This window comes from Balaenoptera physalus, assembly GCF_965194825.1.
Source record: "Balaenoptera physalus genome assembly, chromosome: 17".
NCBI lineage: Eukaryota > Metazoa > Chordata > Mammalia > Artiodactyla > Balaenopteridae > Balaenoptera > Balaenoptera physalus.
The window spans coordinates 28,984,129-29,005,324 of record NC_138895.1 but is presented as its reverse complement, the minus strand read 5'-3'; the positions used below and the strand labels follow the sequence as shown (position 1 = coordinate 29,005,324).

The following is a 21,196-nucleotide window of genomic DNA, read 5'->3' as shown; positions in this document are numbered from 1 at the left end:
AGCTGAGTAGAGGTTCTTAACCCAGCGAACGGCAAGGGAAGTTAACAGGGAGGGCCCTGTGTTTAGGGAAGGGTGCTCCGCGGCTCACATGGTTCTATGGACAGGACTACGTTAGGTGGGTGGGAACCAGACCGTGGGCGGAACGACGCTCGGTGGGCGGAACGACGCAAGGTGGGCGGGGCTTATCTCCGTCAGGACCAAGCTCACGGGGCAGCACTCCGCCCTGTGGGCGGAGTTTCGCTCGGTGGGCGGAACTACGGCCTGAGAGAGGACCCTTGACTGGCTCCTTCAACCCGGAACTTCCTGGATCCTGCGCGTGCAGATGGCGTTACCTGGAGCTTAAACCCCTGCAAGAGGGTATCGGAGGACTGGTGAGAGGTTAATAGAAAAATTTTCCGGCGCGCTGGCGTGAAGTTTCCGAGGGTTGAGACAGGATTGGCCGTCCGCGGGCTGCTGCCGTCTGGCGGCTCCGTTCCGTCGTCGCTCGCTGCCTTAGGCAGTCCTACTCGGCCGCAGGCCTGCTGGCTCAGGCCTGAAACCCCCATGCCTGCTGGGCCTTCAGCCCACGTTAGGGTACCAGTTTTGGGTTGTTCTGTTGTCACCAGTTTCCACGTGGTTGTTAGAGAAAATCCCTATCCCCCTAACCCCCCCCCCAACTAGATTATCAGCTTCTCCACGAACCTTCCTTAAGTCCCCAACTCTATTGGATCTTTCCCTTTTGTGACTCCACTCGTATGCTGTCAATTACAGCACCTATCTTTGTTTCTTGTGTTTGTATATGTTTCATATGTATGTATATAGGTTCTGTACCACACTTGGTACATAGTAATTGATTAATGAATACTAGATGAATGGTTGGATTTTGGTTACTTATTGGAAGGATTTTAGATTATTTAATTTGGGGGTGGTTTATGTGTATTTTCTGCTTCTATAATAGTCATGTATTTTCTACTGTGTTTATTGTTTTTGTTTTTTTTTTTTTAGAAGGAGTTCTGTTGGGGTTCGGAAACATTGCTGTCTCTGTTGTTCCTGAGGCTAGACATTGAAGGAGGAGAGATACAATGTGAGCAAAGGGAAGAAAGGAAGAATGTGGTGCAAGGTGTCTTCAGAGAGTAATTAGTAGACTAGAGTGGGTATAGAGAAATAGCAGGAGATACCTTTGACAGATTTATGCTAGAGTCAGGTTTCCAGCAATATGTCAGGACAAAGAATATTGCTCCTTGTGGGTTGGAGGAGCCACTGAAGGATTTTAACATTGGGACGGTTCATTTTATACCACTATGCAGAATAGACTTGAATGCATGTGGCTTAAGCCAGGGGTTGACAGTCTTTCTGTAAAGGGCCAAATAGTAAATATTTTAGGCTTTGCGAGCCACAGTTGTCGCAGGAAAGCAGCCACAGACAAAACATACATAATCGAATGGACATAGCTGCGTTCTAATAAAACGTCATTTACAAAGATAGGTGCCTGACCTGATTGGGTCCATGGGTATAGTTTGTCCCAACCCAGAGTCTAACCAAATAGTCCTAGGGACTAAAGCAGTAACCCAGTCCTGAACTAGGCAGTACTAAATCATGTTTTTGTACTGCATTTTTATTTATATACGAGAGGCCACATCACATAATGAGAGCTCAGGATCTAGTCTGCTTGGCTTTGAATCTTGGCATTCTCTGACTACTAATAGTGCGACAATGGGCAGATTAACTTCTCTTTGCATCAGTTTTTTTTTTTAATCTATAAAATGATAAAATAGTACCTCCTGCAAAGTGTTGTTGTAAGGAGTAAATTAGTTAAAACACATAAAATGTTAGCATAGTGCTGTACATGTAGTAAAAGCTTAATAAATCTTAACTATTAATATTTTTTAAATTGTTCCTCACGTGCATTGTTAAAGACAGGTTTGAGAGATGTTTCTCAAGTAGAATTTATAGGCTTAGTGTGTTTAGCTATAAAACAAAGATAATACCTACAGTTTTTAGACAAGAGCCATTCACATAGAGGTGATGTGGAAGTCATGAAAGTAGTTTAACGCGGGGGTTAGGAAGTGTAAGATTAAGTACTGGTTTTGAGGAGGTGCACACAGGAGTGAAAATGGGGCAAGTAAAAAGGAATGAAAGAAGGAAGGAGAAGGGAGTCAGTCCTAGAGTATGAAAGGAACCAGAATGGAATAGCAGTATGTAAACTAGCAGAAGGATGGATGGTGATGGTTAGCATTGTCAGATGCTGCAGAGAGCTGAAAAAAAACAATTGCTGTGTTGAGAATATTAATTAATGAATCTAACTGGCAGAAATTAATGCGGAGCCTCTTATGGGCCAGGTGCTGGAGATGCAGAAAAGAATTAGCTACACACTCTGCACTGAAACAGAAAAATCTAGTAGGACCAAAAGGACATAGAGATAATTTTAATACAAGCAGCAATTTTAAAAATAATCAGGAGTAAGGTGGAATTTCTTAGATTTAATTGGTACCTTTACTTCCAAAACTTAAATTGATTTAGTTTATAAACGTGGGCAACTTAACTGAGCTCCTTTTCTTTCTTTCCTAGACAATGGCCAAGAACAAACTAAGAGGACGGAAGTCCAGGAATGTATTCCACATAGCCAGCCAAAAAAGCTTTAAGGTTAAAAATAAAGCAAAACCAGTTACCACTAATCTGAAGAAGGTTAGTATCACTTAAGCACTCTGACTTTATTGTTTACAAGCAAAGCATAATTGTAAAGCTACTGAAAAACTGAATGCTAATATTTAAAACAGGTTCTTAGCCTTTCCTACAAAAGCAAGATGATTTTAAACATTTGTTTTAAAAAAGAAAAAAAGATGAAGAAAAATAACCTCCCTTTCTTGAATCCAAATGTGCAAAAAGAAGAAAGCATTTTAACTGCAAATGTATGAGGCTCCAAGTAACAGTTTTAATAGCTTTCTCAGAGCATAGAAATCATAAAAAACCATGGTATGGAAAAGTTATCTCTAAACTAATATATATTCAAGAAGCTTTCAACAGAGCCAAGACATGGAATGTCAGTCAACACCCATTCTTTTTCTCCTCGGTAATTCTTATTTCTCTGAAGATATCTAGAACTCAGATAAAAGCCTAAAAATAGAAGATAAAATATTTTGTTTCTTAAAATACAAAATTTGAAAAGAAAGGAGTTGCTCTATCTTTATTTCAAAATATTTGGGGAATGGGAAATTTCTTCAAGATTAAGTAGGCTCCTTAAGAAGATTATTCAAGAAAATGTTTTCAAGCTTAAGTAGTAGGTGGAGTCACCTCTAGAGGACTTAGTAATTATCATAATGGTCTATAGAAATGTAACATTTTATCTTTCAGTCTTCATGAACTAGCTGAGTTAAACTTTTTGGTGGAGCAATTTCATGACTTTGGAAATGCTAAAAAGGAAATAAAGCTGGGTGATGTGACTGGGGTTTGGGGGTGACAGTTTTAGATAGAATTGTCTTCAGGGTTGACATTGAAGCCAAAACCTGACTGATAGGAGCCAGTGATGCAAACTGCTGGGAAGTGTTGGGAGCAGCATGTTCTAGGCAGAAAGAATAGTGAGTGCAAAGACCCCCAGCTGGGTGAAGGCTTGGTGTATTTGAGGAAAATTATTTTGTTTGGATAGGAAGTCCTAGAAGCTTTATGGATGCTAACGGAAAAGATCTGTGGGTAGGCAGCCTGGTTGGAGAAAGTATCGAACACTTTTATGAGAAAGCAGCCTAACTTAGGGGGAGGTCGTACGATTGCCAGGCACTGTATAAATGGTAAATTGAAGTTGGTGGCCATGAACTTAAAGTGAAGCCAGTCAGCCAGTTATGCTTTTCTACAGCTTCAGTTTGGGGCTCAGAAAAGGCTGATACTTGAGTTTAGCTAGGTTGCCAGGCAAGTCTGATTGAGGGAGAGAAGAGAAGGAGAGTTAAGAGGGTGTGAAGGAGTGACTGATTAGTGGTCATGGAATCTGTGCAGGCTAAAGGAAAAAGTGAGGATATGAAAATGTGAACAATAGTGAACTTGGTAGGAAAAGATTTCAGTGAGATTTAAGAATTATTAATAAAATAAGTGAATAGAAGGATAGGAGGTGGTGCGGTAACAGGTAATGATGCAGCCTAAGGTGATGCATGGGAGTGATGGCAAGGTAGGTCGTGGAAAAGACCCCTGGGGATGAGGACCTGAAGAGATTAAGAAGCCATAGGATAGGTTTTTGTTGTAGCCACTAAGCAGCGACGCCAGGCGTGAGAGGGGTCAGTGAGCCATGGTTTGAGATCTTTCACAAAGGAGCAAGTAATCATGGTGTTGGTAGGTGACAGTAATGAGGAGAGGGGTGTCAGAATGTCCTGATGCATAAAATGCAAAAGAGCCAAAAGTTTTGAAGGAGAAAGAGTTGGGGAGCAGCTGTGAAGAACAAGAATACCACCCCCACCTTTAAGATTCAAGCGAGGAAGCCTACAGGGGCCGCTGTCCTCAGGAGACTGCCAGGCACTTCCATCAAGGAAGGATTCAGAGACGTACTGTTAGAAGGACCCTGGAAGCATGCCATCCAGGTTCCTCATTTTACAGATGAGAGACGATAGCACCGTAGCTTAGAAAGATCGTGGTCACATATTTTGGCCTGCTTATACCAGGAAAGTCAAGGTATGAGGTATATCCACACAATTCTTATTTTTAAAAAAACAGAACCTTTTGTCTAAAATGTCCCAATAAGACTGTAAGAATTTTAGTGTAAATTGTCTCCACAAATTGGTATGATTGATAAGAGTTTATAGATTTGGGGGGTAACAAGATTAAATTAAGGTTGCCTGTATTTTTATCCTTAATGGTTGTGAGATCATGGATTAAGGCTCTCTTTTTTTTTAAAGATAAACATCATGAACGATGAAAAAGTGAACAGAGTGAATAAAGCTTTTGTAGATATACAAAAGGAACTTGCACACTTCTTAAAAGGCCTTTCCCTTGAACCTCTGCAGAAACAGCTGGTGAGTGGAAATCACTTCCTTTTGTTCTGGCTAATAAACTGAAGGCTAATAAACTCCAAATTTTCAAAGCCTGTATTGATTGTAATTTTTAGTATTTGGCTCTGTAGTATGTATAGCTTATTCAGACTTTAAAACATTGAGTCTAAAATATGGGAATTTATTGTTCTATTTCCAAAAGTACAACTAGAAGAAATTATATTGAATAATAGATTATATGTCAGTAGATTATGTCATTTTTGTTTGCTATTGTTATCTAAATTTTTAAATGTAATTTTCTCTCCAGATTCCTCAGCAGTGTCCTGAAAACGAACCAGTTAATGTTGATGAAGCTACAAGATTAATGGCTCAGTTGTAATACACTGGTGATGCATCAAATTCCCCAAAAAGACCAATAAATTAAATGCTTTATACAATTTTATTTTTAAAAATCTTGTTAATGTACAGGCATTGGCACATTTTAAAAACAAACTACATAAACAGATCTTTCCTATAACCTAGGAAAGTGGAATGTCAGAAGTCAACAAAATGTGATAAACTTAAAGTGCTAAAACAGAAGGCACTTCACAAAATCTGTTCACTGAAACAGTTAATATATCCTAGTTTACACCCTTCACTTTATAAGTGGCAGTGAATGTCTGGATCAGAGGATACACAGAAATATGGACAGTCTCGTGGCAGTAAAAATGTTAAGACAAACAAATGATGAGCCCTTGGCTAACTTTTTTGTTTTTGATGACCTTAAGTGTACTTTAACTTTCCTCTCATATAAGGAAAAAAACAGAAGGATTCAGAATGGGAGGAAAAGTTGAAATTCCAGAATGTAATTACTTGAGGGTAGGGAGTTGGTGGATATGAAATCACTTTTTCCCCTGAAGCAATCAGAATCCTTTGTTCTTATGGTTGAAGTTTTGTGAAGTAAAAAAGAAAGTATTAGGGAAGAACATTTCAGAATCAGTGAACTAAAAAGGTGTTACATTCATAATTTTAAATACTTAGGTTATTAAGACGTCTAAAATGTTACACAGTTAGAGGTAGATAACAGTCCCAAGTTTCCATGGAATCTAATAATTTAGTATCTGGACATCAAACAGATCACAAACTCCTTCATTATCATCTAAATTAAAGTTGTAGTCGTCTGCCGGGGTCGGAGAAAGCCGTAAAAGCGGAAACACTGCAAGCAAAAAATAAATTCAGTGTTAGAGATGGTTTCTACATACAGGTAATGATGTCTAACATAAAATACTATCAAAAACATCAAGCCAAATTATGTTTCCCATGTTGTACAGCAATTTTTAAAAAATATATAATAGGAAATGTAATGATCAAATTAATGACTAGTATTTTGTGTATATTTTGAAAGATTCTTCTTTAAAGACACTTTATGCATTGATTATAAGTGTTAGCTTGAGAAACAGAAGTTAATTTATATTGGTTGAACTTGTCACTAAAATTTATGATTCAGAAACACTGGTCAAAGTATTTTCTCTGATCTGCTAAATAAGCTACCACTTTGAAAACAGAGAAAGGAACTAGACATAAATTAATAAATATGCTGAAATTCTCTGCTTTTACAGAGGTGTTTGATAAATGTCTAAGTGGTTACTGTGCCATTGGCTAATTTAACAGCTGCCACTTCCTAGGTCTCGGCTATACATATTTGTTAGGAACCAGGACTCTGAATCCAAGAACTTTTAGAAAGGTGAGGCCCAGAAAGTAATTGTTAAAGTAACTACCGTATTATAGCTAGTTGATTTTTAAGAATTATTTTAGATTAGACGATGATGTGGCTAATCTTAGTAATACTGACTTCACATTGGCAGCTTGAAATTGGCCATGGTAGGAGTGTTTACAAAACTATGTTTTCAGATTTCCTGTTGACTCAGATACACTGTTTTACTCTTCTTGGCCAAATTCTTCAGGTGTAAAAAGGGCTAGTATGCCAACAATTTAGAAGTTTATTCAGTAAAGGTGATAAGTATCCCCTTATGAATTCTTTTTCTTCAAAATGCAGGCAAAAAATTCTGAAGGATGCCTCTAACTTACTATAAATTTCATGAATCATCATAGTACATTAAGCAGTTAAAAAATATAGGTTCTTCATTTCTTTTAAATCATGTGCCACTCATAAATTCTAGAAAAGCATTATTGATGTATAAGGTTATATTTATTAAATTTTTTAACTACTTACCATCAGAAGACATTAACTCATCAATGATATCTCCACTAATAGATCCCGCTGGAAAGAGAATTGTGATAAAGTTTTTTTACACTTCTCTTTATTAACAGCAAAAAGGCAGTTATATTTAAACAGCATATATTTAAACACAGTATATATTAAGCAGTTATATTTAACATCAGCATCTTGATTAGAAGTACGAAATTAAAGTACTAGAAGTTTATGGAAACAGAATTTTCATGACACCTAATCTGTACTTGGCATTACTTTTAAACTTCTGAACTCAAGATTTAGCCCCAAAAACTCATCATTGTTTTCCCAAAACTGACTCCTCAGTTTTTAAAGTCAGTGTTACCATAATTCTCCCAATGACCCAACCTTAAAAGTGCAACATCACTTTACAGTCCTCCTGTTAACTTTATCTTCAGATCTCACACATCAAAGGTTACTTATTTTGCCTAAAGAATATTTCTCAAATCTTATTTCTTTTTCCAATCCCATTGTCATCACCCCATTTTAGCCTCAGTGTTCTCTCACAGTTGCATAACTGCAAACATCTTATCTTCTGTCTTCATTGCCTCTAATATCTTCTTCCCAGGGCCAGAAGCCTCTTCTTTCCTAATCACGTTACTTCTGTGTTCACCAGTATGCAGTTCTAAACGTGCCACTTCCCTGGTCACAAATCTTCATTGGTTTATAGGTCCAAGTCCTAACTCAGTCTGATATTCAAGGCCCTCTCTAATCTGGCCCCAAATTGTTTTCTTTACTATTTCCAAATACAAAATCATGTACAGAAATGAAATGCTCAAAAGTTTCTTTAATGCTTTGTGAAAGCCAATGTACTAATTGTGTCTGAGCTAAACCATAAGCCTGCCTACTTTATTCTTCCCAATTAGATTATAAGCTTTTGAAAGATGACACTTTCTGTTGTGCATCCCTATGGCCTATGGTGTGGAAATACTTATAGGGGAAGGATATGGGCAACAAGAAGCTGAAAAATATTCTGTGTCCAGTTAGATCTTTTTAGTCTCACTCTTACCTATTGTGAACTCAAAGAGTAGACCACATCCCAAAAGGATAAAGGTAAAAATAAACAAATTGGAATATATACAATATAGTTTTTAAGTTATCTGCAATACTACGTCTAGATTGCGTGGCAGTCGTTCATTCAGCAACCATGGGTCCTTTATTTGGAACCACTAAGGAGTTGGTAAATACCTAGCCATGTAATAACCACGGGAAAAGGACTGGATGCTGAGGAAATTTTATAAATTTAAGAAATGTGGCCCCTATTCCTGATGCCCAGTTTTTAGCTATTTATCATTTCACAGATCAAACAACTTAGGAAGGCAAAATTTCCTAAATAATTGGAGTTGAGACCACTTATCAACTCTATAAAACTAAGCTTTCCAAATAAAAAGTGTAACAATAGAGAATACAGAGAAACAGGAGACATAAGTCACTATAGTCATCCCTAGTATGATTTTTATTAAACGTAGAACAAATTTCAATTATATATACTAGAGTTACTAAGAGATAAAAGAACCTTACAAAATAAATCTCAGATAAAAAGCTGACATGTAAATAGTAAAAGGGGGGTGGGGGAACAAATTTGGTTTAATTCCAAAAATGGAATCCTAAGGAAAACTGCAAATACATATATTTACACAGTCTATGAAACAAGTAGTAGTAGTATAATTATAGACAGGATCTGTTTTTTAAATTTTCCTCATAATACATATTCCAGTGCTGGGCACACAGAAGACACAAAATTAATACTTGTTGATCAGGTTTACTATTTTGCCTCCTATACTAGATAATAGAATAACATCACAATTGAGAAATTCAGAAAAGCTCTCCAACTTGTTCAACACAGTATTCATATTTTCCCCTCTGTACTTTTTAAAACAAAGGCTCTGAACCCACCTGAAGATAACTCTGTGGCTGGAGTCTGCTGAAGATTCTGGCTTCTTTCGGAGACATGTTGCTCAGGCAGGTTCTGAGTTGCCATGTTGGATTTCTGTGGAGGCACTGGAGTTGAGGGCTGAGAGGAAGGCTGTGTGAGGTCATCAGGTGGGGGAACAGGAAAAACCACGGGCTTAGAGGAGCTGGACTCTTTATTTATAAGCAGCACGTGGATAGGTCCTGAATGACTCTTTAGATTGATCTGGTATTTCTTTTGTCCATTCTGACCCTTTGAAGTTATTGGGCATAAACAAATGAATAAAGGTCAACATTTCTAGGTAAGCTGAAACATTAAAAATAAGACAGGCAAAGCTATAGGGACTAACTAAATATGACAAAATTAAGTCGTTAAGTCAAAACAGAGAGACCAAGAGTAGAATGGGATATTGAGTGCTATAAACCACTTGCCCCTAAAAGTAAGCTTTTCTTAAATACTGGGCATCAAAAACTCCCAGTTGTAGAATTCTGGAAACCATCTATTTGTGTGTAATTATACATGTCAGTGTGCAGCAGCGCTCCAAGCATTCTCCACATGTATGGAACTCCATCCCCTGGCATCGGCCGCCATTGATGTGGTCATCTCAATGTGCGGTCTTAAATGGCAGCTATTTCACAGGTCGAAACTTTTTTTCATTCAGCAAAGCACAAAGACAACTGAGTTTTCCTATAGAGATATAAATGTAAAGTCCCTCCATTTCAAAAAGGTAATTTGTATCCCGAGGCTTCAGAAACCAGTACTGTAAACGCCTAAATACAAAGTTCTAGAATAGCTGGGAGAAGAGAGGGAGGTGATAACAGTAATTTTTTCTACCTCTTTTTTGATTGTTATAGTTTTCAAATCAGTTTGTTTCAGGAAATTTGAATCTGAAAACTAAAATCATGAAATTTATATTAGCATAGAGTCAATAAATATCTCTGACTCAATAAGCCAGAAAATGTTTTTTTAAAGACCTAATTTAAAGCAATATATTATTGTTGATATTTAAAGTGAACTTTTTCCTCAGGATTGTTATGTTGGTTATAGATATAGTCAAACTGATGTTTTAAGATTATTGACTATATCATTACTCATTCCTTGATGTCTTCTAGCTCAAATAAAATCAAATTTTAAAAAAAGTAAAATGTTAAATGATTCATTCAGTCACTTCCATAATTTTACCAAAGTACTGAAGACATCTAAATTCAGATATCAGTACTTTCAAACAGACAACTTAAAAGCAGTAACTTGAAAGTGTTTGCAATTAGCTCATGTTCAGCTAAAGAAAATATATTTGTCCCTATTGTAGATCCATTTTAACAAAAGTTATCCTACATACATACCATTTCTGGAATAGGTACCTCCAGCTGTGTACCAGAAGGTGCTTGAATGGCCAAAAGTGTATCACCTGGTCAAAAAAATTAAGAAATAAAGATTTTTACATTTTAGAAAATACTACTGATCCTGTAATACAGTGGCCAAGAGTGTGGGGTGGCCAAGAGTGTGGGCTGTGGAGTCAGAATGCTTGGATTTGAATCCCAAGCTAGGTAACCTTGGGCTTTTGTTCTTAATTCTGTAAAATAGAGGCAATATAACTTACTGCATAGGGTTTTTTTGGAGGATTAAATGAGGCAATATATGTGTTAGACCTTAGAACAGGTTAAATGTGTTAGCTCTATTCTCATAAACAAATTGCTTTCACCCAATCTCATGTCAAGTCTGAGATTCTCGAAAACTTTTAGCCTTAGTTAAGTAACACTGTTTAGTTGAAGTATTTATACTACTTAAATGACTGGAGTGAACTTACTTTTGAAGCCAAATTCTACAGCAGTCTCTGCTGAGTTGAAGATTAAAAATACTTCCCCAAACTTTCTTTGAAAACTTGGGAAATACGGTGGCAAAGTAGAGCAATAAACCCACATATATTACCAGCGTAGTCTTAGATGAAAGTCAGATTCCACTTGGCAAGGTGTTCAGCAGATTATTTTTTGTATGTGCATGATACAAGACTGTCCTTTTTTAATAGGTCATGCACAATTAAATCTGTATGCAAAATTTCATTTTACTTGTATTATATATATTATGGAAATACAGCCCCCACCCCCCATTTTAGTTACTAATACATTGTCATCTTAAGAGGAAAACATGGAGGCTGGGGATGGAATAGGGTGAGGAATAATTTTCCTGATTATAAAATGGATAAACCTTACTCTGCCCTCATGCTTTCTTTGGGTTCCATTTGTGACCAGCACACTTGCTACACATATTTTCATAAACAGTGCCAATGAGAACCGTGTTCTAGTTCAAGTTTAGTCATTGACTGTGATTCTGTGACTTTGAGACTGTTGCTTAATCCCTCTCTGACTTAGGTGCCTCTCCCACACAGAGTTTATACCTACCGATGTGGGCAATGAAGTGAAAGCTGGGAAAAGCAGTTATTGGCATGGGAACAGAAATGAAAGCAGCCTATCAATACATGGCACTGTAGAGTGAGACCCAAAAATGTCCACAAGTCCTGAAAATAATGACTTAGGGTGAGTGCATGGAAAATTTTGAATCACGTTACACTAAATAGGTTGATCAAAGGAAGAATGTAAGAAAAAATTTACTAACAGTACTTACCATTAAAGCAATTACAGATGTCTTCATGAGTTACATAGGAAAATGTACTGTCATAGAGTTAAGGAAACAACATTTATATCAAGGTCTAGACATTTAAATTAAGATAATAAATCTGAAGGCCAAAATAAACAAAATGACCAAATGCATGAAGGGACTGTCACATATGGTCAGATGAAAAAGAACACAAGTCTTTAGTCTGAAAAGGCAAAGACAATCACATAAAGGTCCATAAGAGAAGTGTCCATCCTTTGCTCTAAGAAGAAGCCACTTTTGATTTCTCTGTCATTGAGAACTCTTGGGAGAGAGATGGAAAACACATTCCTCATGGAGACAGGAGCTTCAGGGGGAAGGATATTGATGGGAAAAAGGATGCTCTCAGTGGCAGTGAAGAGCAACTATACAAGCCTCTGCATCGAGAATCTTCTTGGGTCATGGTTTGGGGAATTGGGAGTGGCCACAATCTTGGAAAGCAGTGCAGCAAAGTGCATGATCAACTAGTTCAATGCTTTTTGAATCTTGGGGTTCCACAAGGCACAGTTGAAGACCCCCATTATTATCAAACTGTTAAGGAGTTCTGATCATAGAAAGGAAATAACAAATGAGATCATGGACTTGTTCACCAAAGACAAGACAACACGAAAAATAAATTGTATACATTAGTCAAAAGTTCATAAGAGGTGGTACAAGATAAATGTAGTTAAAATGTTCCATATGACTACAGGTAAGTTCACAAATCAAGAGAGTCACGGATATCTAAGAGAACACAATGACTGTAAGAAACACATGGAGTATATCACTAATGATTTTTCCCCCCAATACAACAGATACACCAGCCTTGGAACCCCACCCTCCAGTAAATACTGTCTTTGGGTTAATATTAGGCGGAATGTATCCTGGACTGATTGCAGGCCTGTAATATTTCATTTTCAAACCAAAATTAATTTTTCAAAACTTTGAGAGTTGCTGAATTTTTACTACTTCAGAACACTGAATGATTTAAGTACAGAACAATGATTTAAGTTTGTCTATGCACTTAACAATGACTTCCAAATTCACAGACCCCCTAAGCACACTTTAGCTAGATGTTACATCCTATCAGTGGGTAGACTGAATGTAGGTGAATTTGTTTTTCTCAGTGCAACACAGTAATGGTGCTAACTGATGCACTGTAAACTTAAAAAGGTAAAAATTTTTAAATATTAGTATAAATCATTAGAAGGATTATAAAATTAAAATGTTATATTCACTTGCAAAACTGAACTCTAAAAACACTAGAATAAAGTAACTCATCTTCAGACTGAAAGAATATATAGATATTATGTATACGTATAGCTTATTTAAAAGGATATCTATTATTAATGGAGTCGTCCATCACATTTTTGATGCTTTGCTGTAGCCACAACTTCTGCTGATCAAGTTCTCTTTCCTTCAGTTCTAGATCTTCAATTTCGGCTTTAAGATATCTTAATCTATCTATGACTTCTTTAGTATTACAGCCAGCACCTACACCTCTTAAAAACATATGAGAATTAATATCCCCAGTATCAGACCCAGGTAAACATCACTTAATTTTTGTAGTAGTAAAACTCATTGAATATATTCAAGACAAAAATCTTTACACGCTTCTAAAAATCAAGCATTAAAATCCTTAGAAAATTTAAGCACCATATACCTCTGAACATGTTTGCTTAGACAATTTATTGCCAAGAACAACCAAAATACAAAAATTCTCAACATGTTCTAGTGTGCTTTTTGTCTTCTAGAAGGTCAGGCTGGTGACTGAGGCACCAGAGGATGTCAAAGTCAAATCGTCACACTGGAAGTCTCACTATATAGACTGAGATGCTGGTAAAACACATTACAACCTCTTAATATATTTTGGTGGGATTTTTGGCTAAGATAAACCAAAAAATTAAGGCTAAAGGGGACGAATTTGTGGAACAGAAAGTGTTTATCACACTCAAACATACAACAGTTAACAAATGACAACATGCATTTCAACTAACCATTATTTACAAAGTACATATTCCTGTGTATAAGACACAGTTCCTGTTTTCAAGGAGTTTATACTAGGTGGGCAGATAAATACTTAGGCAGAGAGGAATTAATAATACAAAGCAGTATGCAGTGTGTACCAAATGAGTAGCTTGAGGGAGAAAGTAAGATTTTAATTTTAAGAGTGTAAATTAAACAGTGGAGTGAGCAAGGGACATCCCAACATAGAAGTAACACACACAGAAGCCCAAAGATGTGTGTCCAGGGATACAGGTGGGCCTGGTGTGACTAGAGTAGATGGCTGAAACAGAGGCCTTCAGAGAGGCAAATGGTAGAAAGGTCAGATCTTACAGAGCACTGAGAAGAAAAAGGTTTTAGAACAGAGTACTGGTTTGTAACTTACTTCCATTGTATACTATTTTTTGACTTTTTTTCAATTAGGTCAATTCCTTCCAAGACATTGGTGATATCATAAATTCTTCTCTTTTGCCTCACTGCCAAAGTATCTGCAGCCTGTTTAAAAAAAAAAAAAAAGGAAAGAACAATGAAATAAAGTACATTTTGTATTTTAAGGCCAAAAAGGCTTTGGTTATTAAGGTCACAGCATGAGAGCCCAATCCTAAATCTGACCCAGTCAGTTGCTTGAGTATGTGCAAATCAACCCTCAAACACTGAAAATACCAAAGAAATTATTCCATTTAAAAGCCAGCAGATGTTGGAATGGAAAAAAAAATGAAGAGGTCATGACACGAAGCCCACAAAAATTAAAGAACACAATAAAAATACTTTATATCACCTTATGGGCTAATCCTGAAAAGGCACTGCTAATTGTCACTTCCTATCTTACTTCTCCGTTCATAAACAGTCTTGTCTAAAGACAGCCTTAATTACTTTTTAAAACTTTGAAAAATTATACGTCAGCAGCTTTTAAATAATGAAGTCAAGATACTTGGGGGAAAATTCTGAATTATACACACATTGTAATACCTTGAAATACACAGTCTGCATTTTTTAAACTCCCAGTGAAAAGAGAGGAATGAATCATGCCATCCCAACACAAAGCATAAAATCTACAAGAAATCAAAATCTATAGCACAAGGTTGTGGTACTAGCAAACACAAAAGCTTGGTAGTTTCACTCACATTAGGTAAGACCAACGAAAATAATTAATGCTATCATGTCATGAATGAATTGAGGAATGCTGGACAGTCCCTCTAACTAGTTCTCACTCACATGTCTGACATTTGTTCCCCAATAGTACAAACAGAACCTCTAAGACGAGGTTACCTTACAGCTTCTTTTTTCAGAATGGATTAGACAACAGACTATCTTGAATGTGGAGTCACATTTTAAGATTTATGGTAGTAATGAAAAAACACATTTCTGTCCTTACTGACAATATTCAGTACATATGTACAAGATTTCGTTTCATACAGTTAGTTACCAACTACCCCAGGGCATCACTACCTTCTTGATTCTGTAAAAAAGCACCTCCTACAAAAACCCAGGACAGCATTTTGTTTCCTTTCCACAGGGGGCATGTGCAACCAACAGCAACTGTTCACTTCACAGGCATGCGGAACCTGTAAGTGAAATGTCGGTTCTATCAATCTAGTTGTTGTGTTACCCAAAATACCAAGTTACTGTTGTCCAATCACACAGGTCTTCGGGAAGGGGATTCATGCCTCTAACAGTGGACCTGGAGGGTAAGTAGAAAGTGGAAGAGAGAAGGAAGAACCAGAGCGTGAGGCTGTTTGAATCCCCAACTCTGACTAGAGTTTGGCTCCATCTCTTCTAGAAAACGAGAAAATGAAAAAGAGGACTAGGCACTGTTTCATCGATATCCTCTTCCTTGTACTTAGCAATTTCCTCTCTGTTTCACCTACCATCGTAGAGTTTCTGTCCTTGAGTGTGAGGCTGTCTTTCTGAAGAGCAGTCATCTACTGCAAAGCTAACTGTAAAATCTTAAGTTGTGAATTCATGTCTCACTTCCCTCTTGAGAAGTAGCCCGCAGCACTCCAAGCCAGCTCTGTGTTATCCGTAGCTACGGACTCACACACAAAAGCCGTCACAACCACAGCAATAGCTCACCAGGTAGGGTATTAAAATACGTTTGTATGAACCAGATCGCAGAGCTATTCCAGGTCACTGGGCAAAGAGCCATGAGATCTCACTTTTAGCTCAAAATTTGTAAAAAAGTATCTCATTTATAATTTATTACTGCTTAACAATTATAAAATTAAATACTTTATTTCCAAAACTAAGCATTATTTCTTAAATATCTTCCTATTTAAATATATAAACATATACATGACCAACATTAAAAAGGATCTCCAGGAAGCTTTTATTTTAGCAGCTGCATAATCCTTCTGAAGTCAGGTTCTGGAGCTAGGCACACCACGATCCAACCTCAGCCCTGCCACTTCCTGTCTTCAGTTGGCTTCAAACTCATTAAACCTCACTTCCTTTTTGGAAAATGGGATGACAACACATGCTGAATTGTGGGGATTAACCTGGATCATCTTAGCACAGTGTCTGCTGCATAATTTAAATATTGGTAAGTAACTGCCTCATCATCAAATACAGGTTGAAACAAGATTGTGGGTAAGTTAGAGTTTGCATGTATACAAACCTATCATATTTTATGTAGTGTTTTTAAAAGTTGCGTGTGAATTCTTAAAGTTTTATTAAGTAATCCAAGACCTTTGTACTTAATAAAATCATACAATGAATCACCACCACCTTCATTCATCCATTCAGCACCCACGGGGTGCCAGGCTCGTCTGGGTCTTAAGGATACAGTGGTGACAGAACGAAGTCCCTGACCTCAAAAGAGGGAGAGGAGTTAATAATGTACAAATAATTATGTTAGGAGGAATGCATGTAGGAAGGTGCTATATTTAATAGGATTTTCAGAGAAGAGCTCCCTGATAAGGTGACATTTGAACTGAATGAAGTGACCCCTGGGAATATCTGGCAGTAAGTGCAAAGGCTCTGAAGTGGGAGATGCTTAGGTCCTTCAAGGAAAGGCGGGCAGGCCAGTGTGGCCAGAATAGTGATTGAGAGGGAGAATGGGAAGGGGGTGTGTAACGAGAGGAGGAAGAAAGGGGAGGGGGAAGAGAGACACAGAGACAGGGAGACAAAGATGATAACGTGGAAGAGGTAGCAAGGGGCCAGATCGCTGGGGTCTTGCAGGCCACTGTAAAGACTTCAGCTTTTACCCCCAGTAAAACAGAAAGTCACTGGAAGGCTCTGAGCACACAATGATTTGGCTCCACATTTTAAAAGGTTCTCTCGGGCTGCTCTGGGTGAAAGAAAAGAAGCCAGTGAGAAAGCAATGGCAATAATCCATTCAAGAGATGGCCGTGGCTTGGGTGAGGGGGTAGCTGTGGAGGTTGTGAGAAATGGTGAGATTCAGGATCTATTTTTTTTTATAGCTTTTTAAAACTGTTTTTATTTTTTTACAGCTTTATTGGATTATAATTGCTTTACAACGTTGTGTTAGTTTCTGCTGTACAACAAAGTGAATCAGCTATATGTAGACACATATCCCCCCACTCTTGAGCCTCCCTCCCACCCTCCCCATCCCACCCCTCTAGGTCGTCTCAAAGCACCAAGCTAATCTCCCTGTGCTATACAGCAGCTTCCCACTAGCTATCTGTTTTACACATGATAGTGTACATATGTCAATGCTACTCTCTCAATTCGTCCCAGCCTCCCCTTCCCCCACTGTGTCCACAAGTCGGTTCTCTACGTCAGTGTCTCTGTTCCTGCCCTGCCACTAGGTTCATCAGTACCATTTTTCTAGATTCCATATATATGCGTTAATATACGGTAATTAGGATCTATTTTGAAGGTATAGCAAGCAGGCGATCCTGAGAAAGGAATCAAGAGTAACTCTCCAGTTTTTGACATGAGCAACTGGAGATGAGGAAGGTTGCAAGAGGAATAGGTTAGGGGCACTGAAAATCAGGAACTCGGCTTTGGACAAGTTGACTTCCAGGGGGGAGAGATCAAGAAGGCCACTGGACATTGGGAGTGTGTGGGTTAGGGGAGAAGTCCAAGCTAGAGATACAAATTCAGAAGCCATCAGTAAAGAAGACATTTTAGGACACCGGATAGAACCTACTGGATTCACCTAGGAGGTGAGCATAGAAGGAGAAGATGTCTAAGGGCCAACCCTGGGGTTCGCCAGTGTTTAAGATCCGAGAAATGAGGGGCAACCTGCCACTGAAGTAAGAGAAGTAGGAAGAGTGGGGTCTTGGAAGCCAAGGGAAGAGTGTAAGAAAGAGTGACCATGTTAAGTATTGCTGGCAGGGAGACCTGATTCACTGAGACCTGATCCATGGATTAGACTTTGGAAAGATCACGAGTGACCTTGGTCGGCGCTGTTTTGACAGAGTGGTGGAGTAGAAAGCCTTCATGGAGAGATTCCAGGACAGAGTGGAAGGAAAGCTGGAGTGGACAGCTCTTTTGAAGATTTCTGCTGCAAAGAGGAACAGAAATGGGGCAGTAGCTATAGGGAATTGTGGGGTTTCCCCAGGAAGTTTTTTTTTCCCTTCATTTCTCTTTTCTTTTAAAGATGGAGCAATTTCAACATGCGAGTATGCTGATAGGAATGAGCCAGTAAAGGGGGAAGAGGGATAATTCATGATGCAGGAGAGAGAAGGGGCAACCACTAAAGAAACAGCAGTAACTAGGCAAGGGGGGATGTGAATCAGACTAGCTGAGGATCAGCCTTACATAATAAGAGGGCATATTAATAACTGAAGCTCATCAGAGTGCCCAAGTGCAGCTGTGGGTACGATAGTAGACAAGGTAAGGGGAGAAGTTAGACACTTCCTTCTGGTTGCTTTTTTTTTCTCATCAGTGGAGGTGGGAGTGGAGGAGTGAAGGGGGAGGGGGTGGTTAGTGGTTGAGAGAGGAGAAGTGTGAAATCCTCGTCTAGGAAAGCCAGAGAATAAGTCATGTAGAAGGAATGCTGGACCCCACTATGGTCCTGTTCAAGTTAGCGGCCCTGAATTTAAAGTGAGAGCCATCAGAATCACTGTGCATTTTCCTGAGGCCCTGCAGAAAGGCTGGGGTGTTGTCAAGGGACAGGCAGAGAACAAAATGGGTGCATCCTCATCCCATGCTGGCACTGTGTCTGTTGAATGCACATGAGTATGCATCAAATTTACTTTAAAAGTTTACATTTACTATTCTAGGACCTGACCTATATAGCCATAGGGAAGCATCTATTAGATGCTCATTTTTTCAGGAAAAACAAACATAACCCTCTGAAAGACATAGATCTCCCCTCCAAATATTAAATTCTTTTCTAAAAATATGTCACCAACGGTGAACAAACTGATATCCACAGGTGGAACAAAATTAAAGCTTGTGATGATTTTAAGAGGTGGACAAGTCAAATAAAACCTAAGAGCTCAGAGAGATCACATATAAGTGCTAAAAAGGGCTTTAAGAATTTTCTGGCCCCACCCCTTCACTTGAACAAATGAGTCCACTAAGACCAGTGTTAATTCTGGGAGGGAGAGAGATTATGCGGTTGCTTTATTTGGGTTAGGATTAGTTGCGGCTCATTTGCTCAAGGATGTTCTTCCGATGCAGCCCGATGCTTCATTTAAAAGGGCTGACATAAACACAGTAACTCTGGAAACATCCTGTCTTTCAGGTTCTCCATCTGTAAAGCAGGTACTTTACTCTCTTCCAGGACAACAACTGTTGACACACGTGCACTCAATGTCTTAGCTACTGTGCTACAGAGACTAACATTACAGCGAGGAGGGCCACATCCAAAAATCAAAACTGTGCAATACAAACACTACAAGGGACTTTCCTGGTGGTCCAGTGGTTAACACTCTGCGCTTCCACTGCAGGGGGCACAGGTTTGATCCCTGGTCGGGGAACTAAGATCCCGCATGCTGCACGGCACGGTCAAAAAAAAAAAAAACCACTACAAAACATCAGTTATATACACATGCATAGAGACGTGCCCAAGTGATGGGATCCTGAATATAAGGTGGAAGGGCCCCAGGTAATACACCAAGATTGCCTATGAAATATTTTAATGAGAATTTAAAAAAAACTGTGCTCGATGGTATGTTGCTTTATCTCATGGTAAGATTACTAGCTAATTTCAAACACTGTTAAAGATAATTGAGATGTAGAATGTTTGATTTCAACCCACAGTTAAGAAGAACCATTTATAAGCCAGTAATTGGGTAATTGTGTAATAGGATCTTTCACAGATGTTATCTAACAATGCTCACAACTGCTTTGTAAAGTAGGTATCATTCTCCCTGTTTTATAGGAAACAGATTCAGAAGGCTAATGAATAATCAGGTGGAATCTGGCATTAATTATATATTCATGAAATAAATTTGTGGCAAAACATTTTCAAATGGGCTTCTATTATTTTAAAAGACTGGTGGACAGTCTTAAGTTCCCAAGCTATACTAATGCACTGAGTAGCAATTCGAGTACCACTAGTCTGCAGGTGGTTCCATCTAGAGTGTATAAAATGGTCTGAAAAGGCAGAAAGATCTTCATTTCCACTTATTTATTTATTCAAAAATAATAACCAGTAACAAAAAAACTGTAAACATATCTAAGTCTTTGGGACCATGGCTAACACCTGGCAGAATGAGGATGAAAAAATGAAACAGTCCTGTAAAGTAGAGACAAAGTGTTATAAGAGACTGAAAAAAGAGATTACTGCAGGTGGCGGCAAAAAAGGAAAGAGTTCCTGGAGGAGGCTGCTGTGTGCTTTCAATGCATCTGTAGAGGATGTTACATCAGTAAGGAAATTAAATACCCAAAAAATAAATAACTTACTTTAAGGCTACAAAGGGCTTCCTCCAGAAGCAGCGCTAAGCACGCAAGTGTTTTAATGAGCAAACCTCCCCCCAAAGAAATCTCTCCTAAAAAAATCTGCAGTGCTTTCACTACCTCTAACTACTACTCTATATGGTATTTTTAAGTGCATAAGCTTTAAATTTGTTCTAATTCTTAAATTTTTTTAATAAACTCTGCATAAGCTTTTGAAAACAAACTTCATTTGTACTGCCTTACTCAAGTCACCAAAGATCTCTCAAAAGAAAAAAGAAGATACTTGATAAAATATCTATTTAAGTAGGAAAAGCCTGCTGAAACTCAGCTCTAGAGACTGCTTGCCTAAGTCCCCAACTGCATGCTTTGTAATTCTCATATGTGTTAAGCTTCTAAAACAGGAGCAAAATTAAGCATGCATCTGCTATTCTACCACTGGGATTTGTATCTGCACATTTTCTATCATCCTGATGGTTAGAAGTTAGGAACCAAAGAAGTGGCATAGAAGTTAGGAACACGGGCTAGCCTGTAAGATAACAGTTAAGATATTGTTGTTGTGAAGATTAAATGAGTATATTTGAAACACTTAGGAGAGTGCCTCATACATCACGAGTATTACATTCGTGTTAGCCATTATCACTATTATAGATCCAATTTCTC

At 38.2% G+C, this 21,196-nt stretch overlaps 2 protein-coding genes across 7 annotated transcripts in view; one reads left to right on the top strand and one right to left on the bottom strand.

Annotated features, from left to right (window-relative positions):
• The first annotated feature begins 234 nt into the window (after positions 1-234).
• On the top strand, positions 235-5,383 carry RBIS (ribosomal biogenesis factor). Of its 6 annotated transcripts, none has more exons than XM_082434056.1 (5): positions 235-371; positions 985-1,063; positions 2,548-2,664; positions 4,854-4,970; positions 5,254-5,383. In XM_082434056.1, the coding sequence occupies exons 3-5, from the start codon at positions 2,551-2,553 to the stop codon at positions 5,323-5,325; spliced, it is 303 nt and encodes a 100-aa protein (XP_082290182.1). In that variant the 5' UTR covers positions 235-371; positions 985-1,063; positions 2,548-2,550; the 3' UTR covers positions 5,326-5,383. The 6 variants fall into 6 exon arrangements, with proteins under 6 accessions (XP_082290182.1, XP_082290187.1, XP_082290184.1 ...); XM_082434058.1 differs by having other exon boundaries at positions 248-371; positions 988-1,063; XM_082434059.1 differs by having other exon boundaries at positions 249-378; positions 988-1,063.
• Positions 5,367-21,196, bottom strand: part of E2F5 (E2F transcription factor 5) — a 28,780-nt gene continuing 12,950 nt past the window's right edge. Inside the window, exons 2-8 of the mRNA XM_082434032.1 lie at positions 14,109-14,218; positions 13,060-13,221; positions 11,711-11,754; positions 10,432-10,496; positions 9,073-9,340; positions 7,159-7,206; positions 5,367-6,141 (exon numbers count right to left, since the gene is read on the bottom strand). Of these exons, the coding sequence (XP_082290158.1) occupies positions 6,032-6,141; positions 7,159-7,206; positions 9,073-9,340; positions 10,432-10,496; positions 11,711-11,754; positions 13,060-13,221; positions 14,109-14,218 (807 nt within the window). The 3' untranslated portion in view covers positions 5,367-6,031. The remainder of the gene's footprint in view (positions 6,142-7,158; positions 7,207-9,072; positions 9,341-10,431; positions 10,497-11,710; positions 11,755-13,059; positions 13,222-14,108; positions 14,219-21,196) is intronic.

Coding starts and splice junctions, on each gene's coding strand:
- RBIS (XM_082434056.1), top strand. CDS start 2,551: ATGGCCAAGAACAAACTAAGAGGACGGAAGTCCAGGAATGTATTCCAC. Junction 2,665..4,853: donor TTACCACTAATCTGAAGAAG/GTTAGTATCACT, acceptor TTTTTTTTAAAG/ATAAACATCATGAACGATGA. Junction 4,971..5,253: donor AACCTCTGCAGAAACAGCTG/GTGAGTGGAAAT, acceptor TTTTCTCTCCAG/ATTCCTCAGCAGTGTCCTGA.